We start from the raw sequence: 19,719 nt of genomic DNA on the forward strand, positions 1-19,719 counted from the left end.
TGGAATCTTAGGGTTGTTGGCTTAGTGACAAGAAAGTGATGTGGTGGATGTGCTATGTATATAATTTAATTTTTGTTATAATACATAAACTAATTATACAAAAGTTGAATATAACAATTGGTACAGGTGAATAGCTTCTATTGATACATAAGCCTTTAATTGTGTTGCATTAATGTATATAACAATTTAAATCAAAGTTTTACTTACCTTGATCTAAGTTGAAACCACATGTTTAACTTATAATATTGGAACTGTAAATTAAACATTTTATAACTATCTTCAGAGTAGAAATTAATATATTGAAACAGTGATTTTATGTAATAAACCTGTACTTTAAAGTGTTATTTTGTGGAATACAACTGAAGTAACATTTATTTTTATAAATTGAATGAAAAGTGACAGGAAGTGAGAATTCCATTGACTCTTGTAGTGACAGACACCAGATAGGGATAGCCTGGATTTTCAATCAACTGTAGACCTGACTGGTTGGTGAGCCACCTGTAGTGACAGGTCAAGGTCAGTCAGGTTATTCTGCTTTGCACTGCTGTCTGCTTTGTTTACATTGGTTAATTTAACCACTACTGTCTGATATCAATGAATTGAACCAACATTTAGTTACTTTAAAGCTTATAAAAAAAAGTAAAAAGTGAACAAACTTGTTCACCGTAATTCATGTCCACATAAGATTAGTATTTTTTAAATTTATTTTGCTACAGCAAATAAAGGACTTAAAAATAAAATATTATTGTTTGAAAATAATAAATATTATAATAATATAATTTTGACAATGGGAAAATATCCCTGTGGTAAATGTGAAAAAAATGTAAAGTCATCGGCTATCCTATGTAGCATGTGCAATACATGGTTTCACTTTAAGTGTGTTAACTTGACCATTACTGATGTGAAAACAATGGAAAAAGAACAATTTTTGGAGGATTGGAGATGTTTAAATTGTTATTCAATAGACAAAAACGAATCTATGATTGACGCAAGTACGGAATCTACTGAAGAAAATTCAGAAAAGCTGAATTATTCGTCACTAGCTGATGAGATGAATAAATCTGTCTTACAAGAAAATGAATATTTACGAAAAGAACTACACTTAGCAAAACAAAAAAGCTTTTTTTATTTACTGGAACTTGAAGACTTAGTAAAACAAAATGAAGAAAATTATGAATTATTAAAGAAAGAGTCAGTTGAAAAAGAACAGGAATTATTGAAGAAAATGAAAGTATTGGAGAACAAACTCAGTTATGAAAAAGAGGCAAAAGAAAAGCTTATCTCAGAGGTAGAAGAAGAAAACAAAGCAAGTGAACATCTACATAACTATACAAATAGATCGTGTGATAGGTGTGTAATTCTTAAAGAGGAAATTACAAAAATGCTTGATACAATACGGTCTCTGGAGAGTATAATTGGGATCTTGGAATGAGAAAAACTCAATAAACCAGACACTATATGTAAAAGAACAGGGGATCCCAACTGTTTGGATTATTTACCTCCCTTAAATGGTGTACAACAACCCACTCTTGATGTTGAAAAGTGGCTGAAAGTGCCATCTTGTCATTCTGTTAAACCAATTAACTATCATAACTCAGGTCCAAAGTTCTCAATTAATCCGTTTGAGGTACTTTCTGATGTTTCTGCAGAAGAGGTGTCTGATGAAAATGAATGTATCATCTCATCTATCAATATTAATACTGCTAAATCAAAAGTCCATCAGGCAAATCACAGTGGCTTGAAAGCCAAACAAGTTCACTGTCACAATATACTTGTGAGAATAAAAATAAAGATACACTGTTGATCTGTGCTGATAGCCATGGGAGTGGCCTGTCTTGGCATATTAACAAGAACCAAAAAACTTATTCAGCAGTGGGGTTCGTTAGACCTGGTAGTCGAACAAAAGACATACTGGACTTGAGTAATACTTCAAATGAATTAAAAAGCAAAGATGATGTATTAGTAATTTTCTGTGGCACAAATGACATCTCAAAAAATGAAGCTATAACTGGTATAACAGAGACAATTCAAAAGGTTAGGAACAACAACATAATTCTGGTGGATTTGCCAAATAGATTTGATCTTCCTCAATGGTCGTGTGTGAATGAGTTGCAAAGTATTAACTTATCAATTAAGGAACTGTGTACCTCTTATAAAAATGTGATGTTGGTTGAGGTAAGCAAAGCGGAAAGACATCTGCACAATCGTCATGGACTACACCTTAATAATAGAGGAAAGAGATGGCTTGCGGAGCAAATCTGTACTGCTGTAAATCACATGCATGATGGAACTACATCACCATCGCAGCCACAAGGCGATTTAGTGAGAACTGAGGGGGTGCCGGCTACGGCAGAGACCACATCACCACTCACTCGCCCTTCTACACCTGTGGATGAGAGGGCTGCAGCATCACCATCAACCCCTCTTGTAAGTGCTGAGGGGGTGCCAGTCGCGGCTGTGATTTTGTCACCAACATTTTTGCATACCACCACACCGGCAACTGACTCTGCTACACCATCGGGAAACGGGCTTCTGCCTTCGGTGCAACATCCTCTTTAGAATTTAAGTGTAGAAGTAAGCTAAATGTCTTGACTATAAACATACAGTCAATAAGAAACAAAATAGGGCAACTAGAAGTCATTTTGAATATTAACAATATTGATGTGCTGTGTATTAATGAGCACTGGTTATATGAGGATGAAATTACTCTGTATGTCCCAGAAGGTTTTATTGTGGCATCTAGTTTCAGTAGGAAACCACCTCTTAGTCGGGGAGGCTCGTCAATAATGGTAAATTGTAGCTTGAAATATGAAAGTATAAATGTATCTAAGTATAGTATTAATTATTTATGTGAAGCATCTGCTATTTTACTGTTAGACTTTAATTTTATTTTATTAAATGTATATAGAACTCCAGACTCAGATTTTAATAATTTTATAAACAATTTAGAACGTTTAATTTTGGATTTAATGGATAGACCACACACACATTTTGCTTTATGCGGGGATGTAAATGTTGATATTTTAAAACCAAATAGGCCCTATGTACTGTATTTTTTTTAATGTTCTTAGGTCTAATAACCTATATTATGTGAATGAGCAGCCAACCAGAAACTATTCATGTCTTGATAATGTCTATACAAATGTCAAACAGGAGCTATATTGTTGTTCTCTCATTAACCAGGATATAGTATCAGACCATGCTGGGGTCTTGGTTGAGTTTGACTTAAATAAAGTTAGGCCAAAACAATGTAATGACATACAATCAACAACACGACTTCTTACAAGGGAACGATTGTTTAGCCTAACTGAAAGTTTAAAAAATGACACAGACTGGACTCCTTTGTATCTTGTAAGTAATGTAAATTTAGCATTTGAATTCTTTGTAAATATTGTGTCTAATATTTTAAATAACAACTGTCCAATAGTCAATGTAAAAGGCAAGGGCAATTCAATACAACACTATAAAAGATGGTTCACACCTCAACTACAAAATATGAGAGCTTACTTGTTAATTTTATATGATAAGTGAAAGAAAAGTTGTAATACCATTGATAAGGATAGATATAAGAGATATAGGAAAATTTACAATAAGACTATTTCTGAAGAAAAAATGTCTGTAAATAATTATTTAATATTAAATGCTCCAAATAAATGTAAAATGGCATGGAATATTGTAAGAAATGAATCTGGAGTTAAGAAATCAAATATCTCAAAAAATATACCACTCTTGCCAGGAGAGTTAAACAGTTATTTTGTTAATGTACCATTAACTAACAACACCATAAATTCTGTAAATGGTTTAACTCACAATGATTTTTTGAATAATTTTCCTCTCCCTGATAAAGAGAATTTGAATTTTAAGTGGAACACGATTGATGGTAGTTTGGTCAAATTTATTGTTAATAGGTTAAACAATACACGCAGTGAGGATATTTATGGGCTCTCAAACTTTGTAATAAAGCATATAATTAATGTGATAATAGTGCCTCTTACTTACTTGATAAATTTAACTATGTTTAAAAGTCAGTTTCCAGATTGTCTAAAATCAGCTAGTCACCCCAGTTTTTAAAAAAGGTAATAGAAATTTACCAGAGAATTACCGACCCATTGCAATTGTACCTATTTTCAGTAAAATAATTGAATCTTGTTTGTTGTCTCAATTGCATAATTATTTTGTAAATAATTCATTGCTATATGACCATCAATATGGGTTTAGGCCTAAACTCTCCACTGCAATGGCTGTGGAAACTATGATTGATGTAATTTTAAAAGGTTTTGAAGACAAGTTATTTATAGGTTCTAGTCTGATTTGACTTGAGCAAAGCTTTTGACAATGTGTCCCATAGTATATTATGTAGAAAACTAGAATATTATGGCATTAAGAATGTGGAGTTAAGTCTGTTAGAAAGTTATCTAACCAATAGAAAGCAGGTTGTTAAAGTCAATAATTCTCAGTCTGAGTATTTAAATGTCATCGCTGGTGTCCCTCAAGGATCTGTATTGGGGCCATTTCTTTTTTTAATCTATGTAAATGACTTTAGTGTAAATATACCTTGTCTATCTGTACTATACGCAGATGACACCACACTGATTAGTGCAGATGGGAATATTGCCAATGTAATGTTACAATTAAATACATCCCTAGAACAAGCTAAAGTTTGGTATTCTGCAAATAGCCTTTTAATAAATGAAAACAAAACTGAAAATATAACATTCGTGCTTAAAAACCATTGGATTAATGATAGTTTATTCAAACCTGTAAAACTACTTGGCTTCTATCTAGATAGTAAACTGTGCTGGAATGTACATATTAATAATCTCTGTAAAAAATTATCTAGGGTAATTTTCCTGCTAAGAAAATTGAAGTACTGTGTAAACTTAGAAACACTTATAATGACGTACAACGGCTTATTTCATGGCCTCTTGTGTTACGGCATTCGACTGTGGGGTAATTCCAGTACAGCAAAAAACGTTTTTGTCTGGCAGAAAAAAGCAATTAGAATATTAGCTGGATTATCATATCAAGAGTCTTGCAGACAACATTTTTCTAGGCTTAAAATTATGACCTTGGCATGTACTTATATTTTCTATAACTAATATATGTAAAAGAAAATGAAGATAGATTTGAAACATAATGTACACTCCATGAGTATGATACCAGATCAAAAGATAATCTGAGAACTCCTAATATAAGGCTAGATAAATATTATAAAAGCCATAAATACCAGCAGTTAAAACTATTTAATAAGCTTCCTCTTTTTGTTAGAGCTTTACCTTTCAAACAATGTAAATCAAACATGTCAGAGTGGCTTAAGCTTAAGGAATTTTACAGTGTTGAGGAGTATATGAAATGTGATATGTTGTAAATAACAAATATATATATATATATATAAGGGTACTCCATAATTTATTATATTTATTTTAAATTTTAGATTTTAACTCCATGTCTCTGTGTGTTTTTTATGTTTTATTTATTTGAGTAGATTTAAGTATTTATTATAATATATATATGACTGGAAATTAGTATATATTTATACTATATCACTGGAATTAAGCTGAAAAATAATGTTTTTTTGACGAAGCCTATTGTAATCTTTAGAATACTTAATGGCCAATAAAACTTCTGATTTCTTACCTCAAGCTTTTTTAAGCTCAAAGTAAATGCTCAAAATGGCCCCCATTTCCTTCTTGGCAAAAATAAAGTCTTGATTCAAATGAATGCCTTACGTTTTCCAACATTTCTGTTGTGATAAGTCGGTAAGCGTTTTCAATCCGCATCCTTAACTCATCAAGGTTCTGAGGTTTGGTCTTGTACACTTTTATTTTCAAAAATCCCCAAAAGAAAGTCTAGGGGAGTAAGATCGGGTGAGCGAGCTGGCCACTCTACAGCACCCCGTCGACCTATCCATCTCTCAGGAAACACCTGGTCCAAAATTGTTCTAACGTTTATATCACAATGAGGAGGGGCGCCGTCCTGTTAGAAAAAATGATCGTAAATGCCTTGTGTTATGTTGTATATGGCAGGAACAATGTCACGTTGCAACATTTCTAAGTATTGTGGGCCATTCAAATTCCCATCAATAAAAAATGGTCCTACAACAGAATTCTCTAAAATTCCTGTCCAGACACTTAACTTCTGAGGATGTTGGGTGCGATTTTCAATCATCCAATGTGGGTTTTGGTTTGACCAGTATCGACTATTGTGGCGGTTAACTGCTCCATGTAAATTAAAAGAGGCTTCATCACTAAAACATATTTTAGAAATAAACTCAGCATTTTGTTCAATTTTGTGCAGTATTTGCTCACAAAACTCCTTCGGTCAAAATCATCTTCATTCAACTCCTGATGAAGTTCAACTTTGTAAGGGTAAAATTTATGCTTTTTCAACACTCTTTGAATGGTACTTTTTGAAATATTAACTTCAGACGCGGCCATACAAAGTGACAAATGAGGATTTACAGTGAACTGTGCCAACATTCCAATTTCATCTTCTTCTGTAAAAGTACTTGGTCGGCCTGATCGTGGCCGTTACTTCGAGCTTAAAAAAGCTTGAGGTAAGATTTCAACGGTAAGTTTTATTATTTTAAGTTTAATTTAGCACTACTTAGTATTAAGAATAAGTCTGAACAGATGAGTTAAGAAAAATAGTGTTTTTTAAGCACATCTTTTCAATAAAACTTTGACAAGCCATTGTTTCGTACTGGATTGAGATAAGGACCTACCGTCTGTGGCATTGTTTTTCTTTTATAAAGACCTTTAAAATGAAGTGTCATTTGATGGGGGTTTGCATTTAAAAATTTTGACTTGACCCCCCATTTTGGGTTGAGGGTCTAAGTTCTCATGTAGCGCAAAAATCATCATTTGTCATTATATAACTACCCCCAAAGGATATTGGTTTGTTTAATTCCGTTCAAAAGTTAGAAGGGGGGTGGGACTTTTGGGACACTCGGTATACATATATATATATATATATATATGTATATATAATAATAAGAAAAATAAATAAGGACTGCAATCAACAGTAGAACTACAATAGTCACTTTTCCACACAAACATTAACTGATCCTGATTCAGTGCCTTTCTGTTTCGAATAAGCTGTTGCAAAGCTAGAAAAGGAAAATCACAAAGAACGTGGCTGTAGCAAGATGGCGCCCCTCCTCATTATGCTATTGCCATTCATAATACACTTGATGAATAGTTTCCTGATAAATGGATAGTACGGAGTGCAAGAGTATGTTATCCCACCCGTTTTCCAATCCTTTCAAAGTTCTATTTTTGCCTACAGAACCGAAACCGCTTGAGATGTTAGCTAAAGTTTTGGTTTTATTTATTACCTTTGGTGTAATCCAAACCATATCGTTGTATTTAACAATTTTTAATTATGAACTTTTTGTACAAATTTGTAAGTGTCAAAATTTTTAGGAACTGAACTTTTTAATTGTAACAAATCAGTCGATTTCTATAATTTATTTACTAAGGAGATGCAAGAAACAACATGGTTGCTCTCACAAAATTATTGGTTTAGGCCTGTTTTTTTTCCTGATATTCAATGTTAAGATGTAGAAGAAATAATTGAAACAAAACAACTACAATAAATTAAAACGCTTAATTTGAGGTGAAAACATCTTACAGGCGATCAAAATTTCTCACATTTTTGCCTATTAGAAATTATCTCACATGCAAAGCTCCACCTGCCCTCTCAAACTATCTACTGGTCTATGGACATCATAGACAAATGTCAAATATGACAATTAAAACTTAATTAAGAAGAGATAATCCGAATTTTCAAGTCATTAAATATAAATGATAGGAAGCAATGTCCAGCTGCTTATACAAGCACTAGGTATACACATCAGAAATGCCTTCAAAATTTCTTTGTCACTTATTTTTTTTTGGGTCCCTTCAGACGGACATGGGCTCCAGGAATCAAAATACTGTAACAGTCGCTGTACTAAGCAGAATGTGATATGGTGCTAGACAATATTCACAACTGTAATTTATTGTTTTTCATGTACTGTATTCCTAGTAATTCTGGTCCCAATCAATCTATACTATACACCGGATCAACAATTAAATTACGTAGGTTTTCACATTACGTCATTATAGACAATATAATCAAATTGTCAGACAATAAAAATTAACTAATGAAACAAATTAAACTGAAACTAACAAAAGTAAAATGAGGTGTCACCATTAAAATAAAATAATTTGATTAATTAATTATTGTATCAACATACTTAGGAAGGGCATTCTAACAATATCTAGAACCGGAACTAAGCCTTGTAACCAGCACTTATCTCAGCAATAGGTCTAGAGCTGGTATCAAGTAACCATTGCCGTATACATCTCAATAGGCTAACAGAGAAGACATAATATTATGAACCAGAAGTAACCAACTTTAATACTTTTAAGTATTTTTGTAACTTTGTTTGATAAAATTACAAATGTAAAACATAATTAATTGGTGTTTAGAATGTATTTTCATATACTGTATAATTGAGGACTAACTTAATTAGAATTGAGGAAATAAAAACACCAAATTTCAAACTCAATATAACTGATTTCCTTTTATACATATTTTGTTGTATCTTACAATTGCAAAAAACCAGTTGTTGCTGTATTTTTGAAACCTGTCACTTGAGGAACAAAATTAAGAAACACACAGAACTATGATATATATACATAGAACGTAAGTAAGTTTATCTACAAACATGAATATTTACACACGAATAAGCAGTCTAACTCCTTTCACACACACTTGCGCACAACGCTTATTGCAATGACCAGGAACCTAAGGAGTGAGTCTGCCTAGTGTAACCTGGCCCACGGGAATATCACAGTTGCTTCGAGGTCCACGATTTGACCTTTACGTTTTTTCTTTGTTTCATAAAAAAGACGAATTGATTTACAAAGTTATAAAAATGCATCGTTCAGTAATAATTAATATAAATCCTAAAATCACGCACACGGAATTCTATGGGCCAGATCATAAGTGTGCTCTTTATGACCTATTCTACAATATCCCATAGTAGCTAAATTAAATGTAACAGCCTAGAGAATATATTCTTCATATATAGGGTCGACATGATTTAGGGTAGTGTAACATTTTTTCTGCTCCAGCAAGTGCGTTTGCTTTGTTGTACCACGATTGTACTAATATTGGCCAATAGATTATGCTAGGAACTAGTAATGGTTCACCAGTACGTCTGACGTGAAGCCACTACGGGCTCGGAAGCATCGCATGTTGACACTATACAAAGTATTAATTCTCTAGTGTAAATATAGTATGGCTAGATCTTAGCAATAGTTGTGAACATTCTCATTTACAATTCTTTTAAGGCCATTTCAAATACTCCAGTTTGTTCTCTATATAATTTCAACATGAAATACTGTATAACCTTGGAGTGATCCAATAGCTTTTTAAAAAATAATGAGTGATTATCTTCTAATAGAGAATGTTCACTTTATAAGGTACTTGGTAAATACAGATACAGTTACGTTTGGAAAGTACACATAAAGTATCCGAAATGTAAAATAACACACAATGGTAATAGTAACAAAAATAAAATTATGGAGGAGGTATTTGGATTGGTCTAAGTACCTTGAAATTCCTAATAACAATAATGCAAACTAAACTAAAAATTAAAATTGTATTCTTTTTACAAAATATTTTAAGTTCAAACTGAAAGCAAGGTAAACATAAAAGAGATTATAATAAGAGTGAAATAACTGCTTCAGTTAATTTTTAAATGATGTTGTAAAGGTTGAATAGGCCTCTCGTAAATATGTACACTCGCCAACCAACACTGTGCAACATATACGTCTCAGTTATGAACAGCAAATTAAAATTTACAGAACGTAACCAATCAATTTATACGTCAAAGTTTGTTTGTAAAACCATTGTTGAGAAGATTTAACGTTGAAGATACATTAATTGATTAATTACTTTTTTTTATTTCCCTACTAATGGATAAAATAATACAATTTATATATAGGATGTTGGATTCAAATTCAGTAGTTCATTTCTTGTGATAAATATTGTATGGTAATTAGTATTGGAGTATTTCGGTCACAGCAAAAAAGAATTTACCTGAATTTTATATTATGTATTTAAATAAAAAATATAATCAGAGTTTGCTCAAAACGAATTTGTACCAATTTGAAATAACAAACGCGTTTCACATAATGAGCTATTAATTATATATGAAATGTATTATTAAGTCATATATTACTTTTTAGTTTATGAATATTCAATTTATATTATTTATGTATACATTTATATTTTTATTGCAATATTTTAGATACACTTATTTAGATTGTTAGAACACTAGTTTAAAAACAATTTCTTTATTTTGTCCACATTTGGTCAACAAATCACTAATTTCAGCAAAATCACGTCAACCTTTATTCAAGAAAATCACAGAGCCCAGCAATTTATGAACAGGATAGTAAAAATACATCTATTAACAGACAAGGCAGTTGTGTGTGGCTAATACTATGACAGAAACGTATTTCTATAAATAGAATATGTAACTATTTCACAACAAAATAATTTAAATCACTAATTTAAACAGACAATATTTTGATAAAAAAATATGTTTTCTAACTGGATTTCACTTTATTTAGTCTTCAAAGACTTTTTGTCTAAAACCACAAAACAAACACTAGGAATCTCTTGAAATGTCACGTACAATTATCTGTGTAAACCAAGATGCCTCTAACACGCAAATTTAGTGTATTCTGTACACCACAATATTTTAAAGCTATGTATAGTTGAAATAATGAAGGTTAGTAGTTAAGTAAAATTCAAGCTACAAAGGAAGCGCAGCATCCAGATGGTTCTTGTTAGGTCAAATTAAGTTTTAATTCTTTTTGAAAAAAAAAAAAAATTAATAAAGATAATAGTACAACACACTTGAGATTTAGCTATTGTGCTGTAATTTATTATATTTTTCCTTTGATACAGTTAATGCTCTGTAAAAAATCTATTTCAAGTAAGCCCCAGTTTTTGATTGTAACTTCCACAAGATATTCTAGTTGGATCATCTCATCCATTTCACCAAGCTCCAAACTTTCAATCTTGGCTCGGGGAATCAGCCTTAAAAAACCAATTTTCAGATTTTTGCATATATTGATGGATACATTTGACATTCCCATGTTTAAATTTATAAATAACAATTAATACTCTCCTTTTAGATTTAAGGCTCAAAAATTCATAGAAACAAATACATACATATAGTGCCAAAAGCACTCTAACTAGTGACCGTAACATTTTTTATAGAACTGTTTCAGATACTTTTTCATGCATGTCTCCATATTTGAAAGGATATGGTTTCTTCCAGCTATTTTTTGTGTAGATGATTTGAGGTTAGTCTATTTTACGTTTTTATAGGTGTTCATAATTTGAGTTATAAAACTAATTTACTGCATAGAATGTGACATTGTAGCCATTTTGCCTTGTCGATGTGCATAGCAAAGTGATCCAAGTTTATTCACGTATTCAAGTTCATATATTGGTGTCCCAAAGATGTCATTTCTACTTCTGGCAGAAATTTATATGAACATTCTCTTTTTTAAAACATTGTACAGTTGAAATTAAATTTCATATTTAGTAAACCATTTGTCTTTAAGTTGTTATCCAAAAATTAATTGTTGGTTAGTTAATTTGTTTTACGCAATACAGTTAATGCAATACTGTACTACTTCCTAGTACTGCTCTTGGTCATTAATAACACCTGCGAAGGTAACAATAATCATTGAACAATTTCTTGTATAGGATTTTAATTTTGGTTGAAATATCCATTTTCAGATGTTCTGGTGGACACAAGCATTTCATAATGAACTTCTTTTGAACCAGATAGCCTGTTATATTTTAATTGTTTGGAATTTAGTTAAAAATGCTCTCCTTTTGGTTTGGAAAACTATATCTCAGCCAAAACTATGTATAATCATCCTCATCCTAATAAAGAAAAAGACAATTTTATAAAACAATAAGTTCACATTAGGTTTTTTATGAATATACCTTATTAATCACTAAGTTAAAAGGAGGAAATTCACTTTGCTAAAATAGCCACAGAACTTAGCAAAACGAATGAGTTTTGGTCCCAACATTAGTTGACTGAAGTGGCTATCCACAGAGGCTGAAATATTTTAATATTTGAATTGCATTAGCAATAGTCATCTCACCAGCCACATTAGCCTGATAATTAAAAATGAATCAGTTAATTTAAGTTTAAAGAACAATGTTGTGACTCATTTTAAGAGCTAACAAATGTTAATTCAAAACAACACATTGTTGGAATTAATGAAAACACATTCTCTCATTTACCGAAGCAGTTAAAATAAATAAATGACTTTATGGAAAATAAACATTTAAATTTAGTAATAAGGCGATTTAGTTTAATTTTAAATAATGGAACTTTATAATATGATTTAAAACTCAGTTCAAGTTTACAAAATTAAAAAAAAAACTATATAATTTAATAAATTAGAAAAAATATTTGTACTAAATTAGTGTCCTGAATTTAATATGACAACAGAAATAAACTCTGAATTAAAATTTTAAATTAGAAAAGTTTAGCAAAAGAATTGTACTAGTTCATTGACAAAAGAACTTTAAGCTAGTTAAATAACAATAATAAAATAAGGAAACAATAACAACCACAATACCAATACCCTTGGCAGTTTCTGATGCAAATTTCTGAAAGACTAATAATGAGAGCGACACTGTAAAAGAATTTTTGTGAGTTTCTCTCATTTCACTAACAATAGTAATATATTAATAGCTAAAACTTACCTGCTAAATTTATAATAAATTATATTACAATATTTCTTTCAAATGTATTATTACTGTTTAATTTACTAACAAAAATCATTTACTTTGAATATTAGTAGAAATCATAATTATTAATGGTGGTCATCATTACAAATTAAATAACAAAAAATAACATTGAAGCCAATAAAGTTGGCATGGTGTCTAAAATTAAATGAAAATAACAAGGAGTTATGCAAAGTTAAAACTATAATTTTTAGTAAATATAATGTACAAATGTAAATAGTGTGTACGAAGATTGTACACAACTAATCAAACATCATCTTAAATAAAACCTGGTGGAGTTAAAAATGGTTTTGTAAAAATAAACAAGTATGTCAAACACACACACACGTACACACACATTTCAGTTTGGAAATACAACAGTAACAATGTTCATCAGGCCAGGATAATTTTAATTAATATTATCAATTTTAATAGCACCACAAACAGTCCAGTTATTAGTGCATTATTTACATATTTTTCAATACTTAACCTAATAAAGAAAAAATATAATTCTCTTGGGTATAAAATAAGTATTACATGACAAAACCGTTAATAATATAATAAACCATTTGTGCTTTTTGCAAATAGAGAATTAAACTAATATTTATCAACTATTTAAATTTTAGCTTTATCTTACTTAGTTTTGTTTCATTTCCAAATGAGGTATTCACAGACTATGGATCAAAATGGCCTATACTAAAGTTGAACAATAAATAATTATATAAGTTTTTATTTTCCTTATAGATTTAATATAACAAATGAGCCGACACATTCTAATGATTTTATGGCAGCAGAAACTTTGATTGCGTGGTTTGTAAGACCGACTGAAAGTACACAAACTCACCTCGTTCTCCTTAACCAAATAAAGATAATGGCTGAAAAAAAGAATCAATACAGTGGTTCAGAAATCAACAAAGATTCTTCAACTTAAAATATTTCGTAATTTAAAATATTTATTTATCACGTTTTTACTTTACAAAGTGTTTTATTTCTGTATAGCTTAGATGTGCATTACACAAAATAAGACTACTGTATTTTTCTGTGAGTAAAACATTTAAAGCTTTTACTACAGTAATGAAAAGTTTCGTTTATCTGTTCCGCTTTCGTAAACATATTTATGCTCATTTGCACATAACTTATTAGCTATTCGTCATTACCTCTTTTTTTTGTTCATTAAAAAAAATCTGGACGGAGTTGTGTCCCAATTGATTTGGATTATTGACGCTCTACTGTAATTAAGTCTGTTTGTCTTTTAGGTTTTTACCTCAGCTGTTTACACCATACCTAGCTTTAACTAACAGATAAGCAAATAACACAAATTGCAACATGGTGCTACAAATTTTGAAAAATACTTTCCAAATATGGAAACAGAATAGTTTTGACACGTAATTACCTTATCGAAAATCTGAACCAGCCAGGCATGCGAGAAGAACTGGCAGTATTTTACAAGAGGGTCTCCAGTGTTTTGTTAGATAACAAAGATCCTGATAGTCTTGATAAGATCATGACAAAACACTATTCAACCACCAACCTACAAAAACGATTGGAGGAAAAACCAGGGCTTGCTTTGCTTTAAATTAAATTTAAAATATCACAACAACTCATCTCCAGTTTGAACGCTTCAGTACTGTATGGGCCGAACAATCAAAGTAAGGCAGAACCCACTAATAATTCATGATTTCAAACCACCAGAGACTGTATCAATGGCAGAAACACTTTGTTTCAATTCAATTTGAAAAAAGAAGTTACAATTTAAAAAAATTAACTTAATTGAAGACAACTACAAAACCATTGAGACAAGTTTTGCCTCAAATTTGTTTAGTGTTTTTGGTTCATACCTGGCAAAATTATATTACAGGTATGATGACTGCACTGATTCTGGAGGTATTGGGAGATCAATCTGCCAAAAACCAATAGGGACGACTAAGTTTTGCTATCTTGATTCAAAAACAAGCTTTTCACTATGCTAAGTTTCAGTCAATGACTCAGACAAATTTCTCTCTGCCTTCCTAGCATGGGATTCAATTTTAAGTAAATTCAGTAATTTACTTAAAATATGTAAGAGCACATAATTACAGAACAATCGTTATATATGAGTGAACCATTATCTGAAGTAAGAATATGGAATAATAACACAAACAAAATAAGCCTTTTTAATCATGCAAATATATTAATTTCAAGGTCAGGATTTGAACTAACTTCTAATTGCAAAAATCTAGATTATCTGTTTTGACAATAGTAGCCAAAAATTTTCTGTTTTAGTCTATAGTCGAAATGGTTTGCATAATCTTAAAGTATAAATTGTACAAACTCTTATCAGCCAGCTAAGGTAATAGAATAGAAATAAAATGTTGAAACAATATTTGAATTGAACTTTATAATTTCACTAACTTTCTATTCTTGGGTTTTCCTTCAATGATTCTATCATAAACTTGGGTAAGTTATTATTAATTCAAATTATAAATAGTGGTGACAAAAAGATCATAGTATTTTATAAATAATCCAAATGTAACAAATTACAATTGATCTTGTTTATATTAGAAGTAACATTAGGGCATTGAACTGTTTTAGTGTTAATGGATTGTAATTGTATTTTCATCTAAATAAGTTGTTTTGGGAACTAGAAGTGTTTATACTAACACTTGCAACACCACTTGCTATATTGGCGTTGTTGTTATATAACAAACGCACTAAAGCTGGTTATACCCTTTTGTTATGTTATCATTAAGAAGTTTTTATTTTAGGTTATACAGTGCCATTTGAAACCTGTGACCATGTAAAATCAACGTCCATGACACTTCAAAAGAGTCAATAAATTCAAACAGATTTGAAGGTATCAATTGATTTCAACTACATTAATTGGGGACTGCCACAATTCAAAGAAATAGTCTATTATTTAGTTTTTATTTGAAATTAATTGGGGACTGCCACAATTCAAAGAAATAGTCTATTATTTTAGTTTTTATTTGAAATTAACAATATAACATGTATTTACAACACAATCCTAGATCTGTACAATGTTAGTCAAGTTTTAGTAATACTTGGATTAAATCCAGATTATCACAATTTATTTATCTGATATAAATTAATTAAATTTATTATAATTGATATGTTCACAAAGAAACAACAATACAAGAAACCAACATAATAATAAGACTTTAAATCGTATTCTTGCACATTACAAACTAGACAGGGTGATCATAATAAAACCCTCATGTTATAAATTTGTTCTATTTGAAGCTAACTTCATTCATTTGGGGGGGGGGGAAGAGGAGGAGGGGGTTATAATTTACTATGAACTAACTTTAATCTGTACGTTTTAATAACAAATTTTCACTCACTGTGCTACAAAATATTTTAATGTTCATAGAATCTTGAATGTAAAAAGCCATGTAATTTAAAATTATACATTTACATAATAGCATTGACACTTCTTCAATTATTTATTTACACAAAAATTAACATAAATAAGTCATTTAAATGGGCATATTAGTTTTGAAAGTCTGCCAAATGTAAAGTTAGCAAGCATGCCCACAATATTTTTAAATCTCATTTTTGGCTTGTGGAAAATTGTCCAATCAATAAGTTTGTAGGTATTTATTTTATCCAATAAGAAAGGCTAAATAATTTTGCTTAATACTTATAGAATTTATATTTTTTTATATTCATGTAATATAACAAATATTTGTGTTTGAATATGGCAACAAACTGCAGTACAGCAAATACTGAAAAATATAATTGTTTTGTTTTAGTATAAGTAACTATTAGTATGCAATGCATATAAAATATTGAGCTTAAACTAATTTTACACAACATATTATATGCCTTAATTCTATATAATTAATGTAACATTTTGTGTTTGTGCCAGTAGACTAATTATACCTCAAAAGATTGTCCAAAAGAGTCCAATGGATTTTAACATATTAAATACTAATATTTGGCCAGCAAAGATTGTATAAATGATGTACCGGTATTTATAAATTTCAACATTTAATATACAACTACTTAATATTTGCTATTTTTGAAGACAAAACAGTCTATTTAGAAAAAGCACAAATTTAAAACTTTCAAGTGGCTACTTATGATTTAACAACTAATTGAAGTACAACGCTACAGGGACAGTAACAAACAAGAGCCAAACTGAAATGTGGATAAATTTTTACTATACTATATACAATCCATCTAGAGATGGAATACATAAGAAAAAAGTTGCATGTATATTTCTACACCCTTTTCCGAACGACATAATTATAGTCGAATCTCCATGTAAAATGTACATAAATAAATATTAGACAATGTCGCAAACCAAATCTTTGGCATTTGCTTTAAACTGTAAAAATCATAGATAAGACACTATTTTTTTTGAAAGTTTGACTAGGTTTTTTAAAATTCAAAAAAAGGATATAAAAGACATCCAACTTTTTGCTTAAGGCTAAATAACTTCCTTAAAACTAGAAAATAAACCCAACAAAACCAAAGACGATGTATATGTTTGGTTACATAAAAGAGATTACTTTCCGCTCAAAATATACATTACTGAATAAATTCTGATCATATACTTTCCATTTACAGTAGAACTTAAGTTGTAATAACAAATTTACGTGTTCTAAAAGTCTTTAAAGGCATTAAAAGTAAGTCCAGTTAAAAAAAGTCAACAACACAACCGTAATAATCTTTTAGTTATACTAATTGTAATTAATATGCACAATTGACTGTAAAGTAGGAAACTAATTACTGACGTACCGTTGCTACCACAAATATTTATTAATTAAATAACTAAAAATTAAGATTGTCGAACTGATGACATGTTCGTCCGTCTGACAGCTTTACGAATCTTTCGATTTGGTGGCTGGCTAGTTCCAGTTGAGTTCACAGTTGGAATTGCACTAAAAAAATAAAGATAAAATTTAAACAAAGCTTTTATACTAATAAACAACATGTCTTAATCAATAGTAATCGCATAATGCACAATTTTCTAAGCAACTGGAATAAGTTAAGCTTTATTTGTCTTGCAATTAAAATTACGGTTAGGTGTAAGAGAGGACTTAATAGGAGATAATAAGAGAGGACCAATTGCATAATATGTTTTTCTTTGTGTTCAATAAAGACACTTTCATTTAATTTCAATTAATATTTTGGCTAACTGAATGTAATTATTTATATTTTATATGTATTGAGTAATTACTTTTTTTAGGGTTACTATAATAAATAAAAATGTATTTCAATATTTAAAGTTGTGATTATAAAAAGCTAAATGACTAAATAATAACAGAGTTTTACAGCCAATCAATGTTTTAACATATATTTCAAAACTTACGAAAACACTGGCGTGGTTCCCTGAGAGAAATTGAATGTCGGCTTGATGTTGGGGTCAAAGGATGGGGTTGGGGTCGGTTGTAGCGACTGTTGGTGTTGCCCCAAACACAAATGTAGTAGAGGGTGCAGGAGCTATCGGTGTGGCCTGCTGCTGTAACACCAAGCAATAGATCATTATGTTTTCATTAATTAAAGTAATCTATATTATCTCAACTACATCTTCCAAAGTAAATCCAGCCTGAATGTGTAAACTCAGTTGTACATTTAAGGAGATACAATTTTATTTTTAATGTTTTAAATTTTATACATTAATTTTATTTATAACATTTATTTTATAACAATAAATTTTAAACATAAGGGAAAATAGGCTATACATGGTTTGTTAATAATGGACTTGAACTCTAAAATCAGTACAGTACAGACCTGAATGACTGAAGGGAATAAATGGAAATCCAGAAGTCCAACAAACAAAATATGTGAAAGGACTAAATAATGTTACATTTTTGTAAGCAGTAACGATTATGTTTATGTGTTATTCATACATGACTTTTTCATGAAAAAGTTTAATCATTTTGATGTTAATCTCAGGCTTTTATTGTGGTTGAAAATATCTCACAATGAATGACACAGCACATTTATATAAAGGTTGGGGCTGAATACTCACTATACACATTCTTTGCAGTGGAAAAGGGACGATGATTAAGACAAAACTTCCTAACTCTTTCATCACCACGAGTCCCGGCACGCTCTCAAGCACCAGCATAGTGCATGGACGAAAGTGATGTTGCAAAATCCACTTAGCCATTGCTACTACACAGCGGTCACTATAGGCTGCCTCCATTGATGATATTACACTACTAGATAATGTAAACAGCAAACATGCAATATTGCACGATCCACTTAGCCATTGCTACTACACAGCGATCACTATAGGCTGCCTCCACTGATGATATTACACTACTAGATAATGTAAACAGCAAACATGCAATATTGCACGATCCACTTAGCCATTGCTACTACACAGCGGTCACTATAGGCTGCCTCCACTGATGATATTACACTACTAGATAATGTAAACAGCAAACATGCAATATTGCACAATCCACTTAGCCACTGCTACTACACAACGGTCACTATAGGCTGCCTCCACTGATGATATTACACTACTAGATAATGTTAAACAGCAAACATGCAATGTTACACTGTCAAATACGCCAATACTACTACTCAGCGGTCACTGATGGCTCCCCTCCATTGATGATACTCCACTACTGAAATAATGTGTTCTTTTTTGTGCCGCCCTGTATTATTCTTTTAATTTTCATTACTGACTGATTTCAAAGTTTTAACCCTTAGTTGCTGCTGGCATTTTCCCGTCATATGCATAAAGTACAGGGCTGTTTTCATAACTTTGTTGTTGTTATTTTTATACTATTGTAATTAAATTTAGAATATGAGACATATCATTACAAACAAAATTTGTCTTATAAAACTATAAACATTTCAGTTTTTACAGTTTTTTTTTTTAATAAAAAATTAGGTTTGAGCCTAATTTGAGTGTATACAGTATTTTTAAGGTTGTTT

At 30.7% G+C, this 19,719-nt stretch overlaps 1 protein-coding gene and 1 long non-coding RNA gene across 3 annotated transcripts in view; both read right to left on the reverse strand.

Moving 5' to 3' along the window:
* The window catches only part of LOC124358741, a 32,512-nt gene extending 31,811 nt beyond the window's left edge, over positions 1 to 701 (reverse strand). Inside the window, exon 1 of the long non-coding RNA XR_006922062.1 lies at positions 208 to 701. This is a non-coding gene — a long non-coding RNA (uncharacterized LOC124358741). The remainder of the gene's footprint in view (positions 1 to 207) is intronic.
* A 7,841-nt stretch (positions 702 to 8,542) lies between these two features.
* LOC124358749 (nuclear pore complex protein Nup153-like) overlaps positions 8,543 to 19,719 on the reverse strand; it is a 45,426-nt gene continuing 34,249 nt past the window's right edge. Inside the window, exons 9-10 of one of the 2 annotated variants that reach the window (XM_046811055.1) lie at positions 18,137 to 18,283; positions 8,543 to 17,705 (exon numbers count right to left, since the gene is read on the reverse strand). In XM_046811055.1, the coding sequence (XP_046667011.1) occupies positions 18,191 to 18,283 (93 nt within the window). In that variant the 3' untranslated portion in view covers positions 8,543 to 17,705; positions 18,137 to 18,190. Of the gene's footprint in view, positions 17,706 to 18,136; positions 18,287 to 19,719 lie in introns of both variants that reach the window. The other variant, XM_046811049.1, reaches the window with a different exon arrangement.

This window comes from Homalodisca vitripennis, chromosome 1 (genome assembly GCF_021130785.1).
Source record: "Homalodisca vitripennis isolate AUS2020 chromosome 1, UT_GWSS_2.1, whole genome shotgun sequence".
Lineage (NCBI taxonomy): Eukaryota > Metazoa > Arthropoda > Insecta > Hemiptera > Cicadellidae > Homalodisca > Homalodisca vitripennis.